The sequence below is a fragment of the Cyprinodon variegatus genome, unplaced genomic scaffold (genome assembly GCF_000732505.1).
Source record: "Cyprinodon variegatus isolate N-32 unplaced genomic scaffold, C_variegatus-1.0 Scaffold980, whole genome shotgun sequence".
Lineage (NCBI taxonomy): Eukaryota > Metazoa > Chordata > Actinopteri > Cyprinodontiformes > Cyprinodontidae > Cyprinodon > Cyprinodon variegatus.
The window spans coordinates 211316-215045 of NW_015151433.1; the positions used below are offsets into that span (position 1 = coordinate 211316).

The window sequence follows — 3730 nt, forward strand, 5'->3', positions numbered from 1 at the left end:
ACTACAGAAAATGGGCTTAAAGTGTTAAAAAGTGAACTTCTCCTTTAACTATTGTTACTAGAAATATATGTATTTATGATATATTGCAAAAATATTTATTGATCTGTTATTTATTTATTTATTTATTTATTTATTTATTATGACTTCGATGGCAGCTACAGCTAGGGTTGGTGTTACACTGTAGTTGACCAAAATCCCGAACAATTTTGAAATTCACCCAGACATTTCTTTAGGGATGAAAAGAAGGACGTTTGAAGGATGTTTGGGAAAAAGAGGATGTCTGGTCACCCTACCATATCAACAATTTGATGTTTCAGTGAGTGAGTGCTTGTTGCTGATGCATCTGCTCAGCAGCAATGCTCAACCAACCAATCAGCTCAAGGCTCATCTAAATATTCATGATCATACCATAAAAGGAAGAAAACCTGTCATTTCAATCTAGGGCTTCTAACCAGGCTTGCATTAGGGCTCATAGAACATCAAATATATCATTTTCAGCCCAATCAATGTTACAAACCCTTTTCAGAGACCTTAAGGACCAATACCAAATACCCTATATAATCATTCTATGACCCCTTTAAAATGAGGTGTTATATTAAATATATTATTAATATATTAGTTACATTGCAAGTTAGCAGCTATTTAATGTGTAGGAAATGTTTTTCTGCAGCTAAAGCGGACGATGACATGTCCTACATCGATGTCACCTTCCTACAGGGAGTGCAGCCAAAGGCAAATGCAGGTAATTTCTCTAACTGAAAATAAACAACAGTCAATGCGTGATATTTAAGCAAAAAGCTGTATTTTTTTTTATTTCATATATACAAGGTCCCAACGCAACATTTTCAGATAAAATCTTCTAACCTAACTGTCAAAGGCTGGTCCTAAATATGGTTTGGTTTCACACTTTGTCAATGTTATATTGATGAAGGGCTTTGAGTTTTGTTATGCTTTTTGTTTGTTAGGTCAAGCAAACTACAAATTGAAATAAGTAGCTTAAATAAATATTTAGATGCATCCAAATTTGAAAGAACTGATATTTTAACATTATTCAATGAGGAATGTGTTACCAAATGACACTGCATTGAATGTAAATGAAATATTTAAGTGCAAGAATTATACAAACCTGTCTTTTATTTTATTAATTGCTGAATAAACTGAATTAATCTGTCATTTACAGAAAGAACATCTGAACCACCACTATACTCAACAATCAAATGTGGAACCAGCTGATAGGATCCCACCCGCATTGATCGCTTAAAAATGTCTTGTTATATAATGTTTGTATTTTTCCTGATATTTTTTAAAGAAGACATTCTTCATAATGCTTTATTTTGCATTTCATGTAACCAAGTGTGAAAGTCCTTTACATATCCAAAATGATCTGAAATATCAAAACATCATATCCTATGTATTTTGGGTTAAAATATGACAAAAGTATACATACAGAGAGCATCATGTAGGCTTACAGTTTTTTTCACCATGTGACTTCTATTCTCTGTTTAGTGATGTGCTACAGTGTGATTTCCACTGCAGTGGAGCTTCCCAGAGAATCATTACATTATTTACATTCAATGATTTACAGACTTCAAATAGGTTTTCTAAATTATATTACGATATTAGGATTGTGATAATACGTAATACAAAACATTTAGTTGTCTCCTAAAAAGGGTGCAAGATGCTGTTATTGCATTTTTAACTAAAATAAGTCAACAAATGATAAAGATGACTAATGGCAAAAAAGTTCCATGTAGTTACTGTTCTAAAGGGTCCATGAGCCAGATGAAACCAAAAGCAGTACATCCAAACAAGGTATATGTAGAAAAGTGATGGTAGAAGGCAACTCAGGTTTATTGTATATAGAACAATTCAGTACAAAGACAATTCAAAATGCAAAGTTATTAAGATAAAAACATTATAAAAGGAGATGGTAAAACAAATAAAACAGTTGGATTACGGTTACAAACTCAGGCTTTTAGCCTTTTTACAGTACTCTGGAAGTTTGTTCCATAAAAGTGGAGCACAATGGAAGTTTAGACAATATTTATACACCCGAAGGCCAAATAAAAAAGGGAAAAGAGAAAATTCACTCAAAGGATTTAAACTTAATTTATTAGGTATAATCTTGGATAGAACAGCTCCAAACATAAAATGAATGAAGTATTATATACATTAGCAAAGAGTGAAAAGCATGCAGTGGTGATTTTCTTGGACAATCTGTCATGATGATCGCTCGTACTCCTCCATGAGGGATGGGTCGAGGATGTAGGAACCAGGAACCCACTGGCGATCCTCCGGACCGTAGCCCTCCCAGTCGACGAGGTACTGCCAGCCACGACCTCGCCGACGGGAGTCCACGATCCGGCGGACGGTGAAAGCCGGATGTCCATCGACTTCCAGGGCGGGTGGAGGGGAGTCGGACGGAGGGCACAAAGGGCTGGAGATCACAGGCTTGATCTGCGAGACGTGGAAAGTGGGATGAATGCGAAGAGTCGGAGGAAGTTGCAGTTGTATGGCTGATGAGTTTATGATCCTGGAAATCCTGTAGGGACCAATGAATCTTGGAGAGAGCTTACGGGACATCCCCTTGAGGGGAATGTCCCAAGTGGAGAGCCATACCTCCTGACCAACGGAGTAATCTGGAGCAGGGCGTCTTTTAGAGTCGGCGAAACGTTTGGTGGTTTCCAAGGAACGGTTGAGGGTTGCTATGGTGTCTCTCCAGATATGATGACTGCGGCGGATGTGGTGGTTGACTGATTTGACCGAAATCTCTCTCTCGTCTGCGGGGAAAAGTGGAGGTTGGTAACCAAGACTGACCTGGAATGGAGACTGGCCAGTGGAAGCTGACTTTAGAGAGTTGTGGGCATATTCAATCCATGGGAGATGTTGGCTCCAGTCGGTGGGATTACTGGAGGTCAGACAACGAAGGGAGGATTCGAGCTGTTGATTCATTCTTTCCGTTTGGCCATTGGACTGTGGGTGATAACCTGAGGTGAGAGATGATTTACAATTAAGGGCTGAGCAAAAAGCCTTCCAAACCTGAGAGATGAATTGTGGTCCACGGTCGGAAAGAATCTCCTGAGGGATGCCATGTAGACGGAAGACGTGTTTTATGAGGAGCGGGACAGTTTGAAAGGCCGTGGGAAGTTTCCTGAGGGGTACAAGATGGCAGGACTTGGAAAATCGGTCAACAATGGTGAGGATTGTGGACATACCTCGAGAGATGGGAAGACCAGTAACGAAGTCAATTGCGATGTGAGACCAGGGGCGAGATGGAACAGGAAGTGGATGCAACAGGCCGGAAGGAGGTTGATGTGTGGACTTGTTTCTGGCGCAGGTAGAACAGGCCAGCACATAGGTGACCACCTTGACTGCCGAGGATTGGCCTGTTTGGCGGATTGGATATAGGCAAGGTTCTTGTGATCTGTCCAAACAAGAACCGGGTGTTCTGCCCCCTCAAGCCAGTGTCTCCACTCCTCTAATGCCAATTTGATGGCCAATAGTTCGCGGTCACCAACGTCATAGTTTTGCTCAGCAGAGGAAAGTCTACGGGAGAAAAAAGCACAGGGGTGAACTCTTTGGTCTGTATCGAGTCTTTGAGATAAGACAGCACCAACTCCTGAGTCGGAAGCGTCGACTTCGAGGATGAATTGTTTTGATGAATCAGGCTGGAGCTCTGGAAAACAACATCTTAAGTTTGTCAAATGCAGTTTGTGCCTCGGGGGTCCAT

At 40.3% G+C, this 3730-nt stretch overlaps 1 protein-coding gene across 1 annotated transcript in view; it reads left to right on the plus strand.

Annotated features, from left to right (window-relative positions):
* LOC107100504 overlaps nucleotides 1–1258 on the plus strand; it is a 14777-nt gene extending 13519 nt beyond the window's left edge. Inside the window, exons 5-6 of the mRNA XM_015399010.1 lie at nucleotides 635–742; nucleotides 1181–1258. Coding sequence (XP_015254496.1) covers nucleotides 635–742; nucleotides 1181–1233 — 161 coding nt within the window. The 3' untranslated portion in view covers nucleotides 1234–1258. The remainder of the gene's footprint in view (nucleotides 1–634; nucleotides 743–1180) is intronic.
* Nucleotides 1259–3730: the final 2472 nt, after the last annotated feature.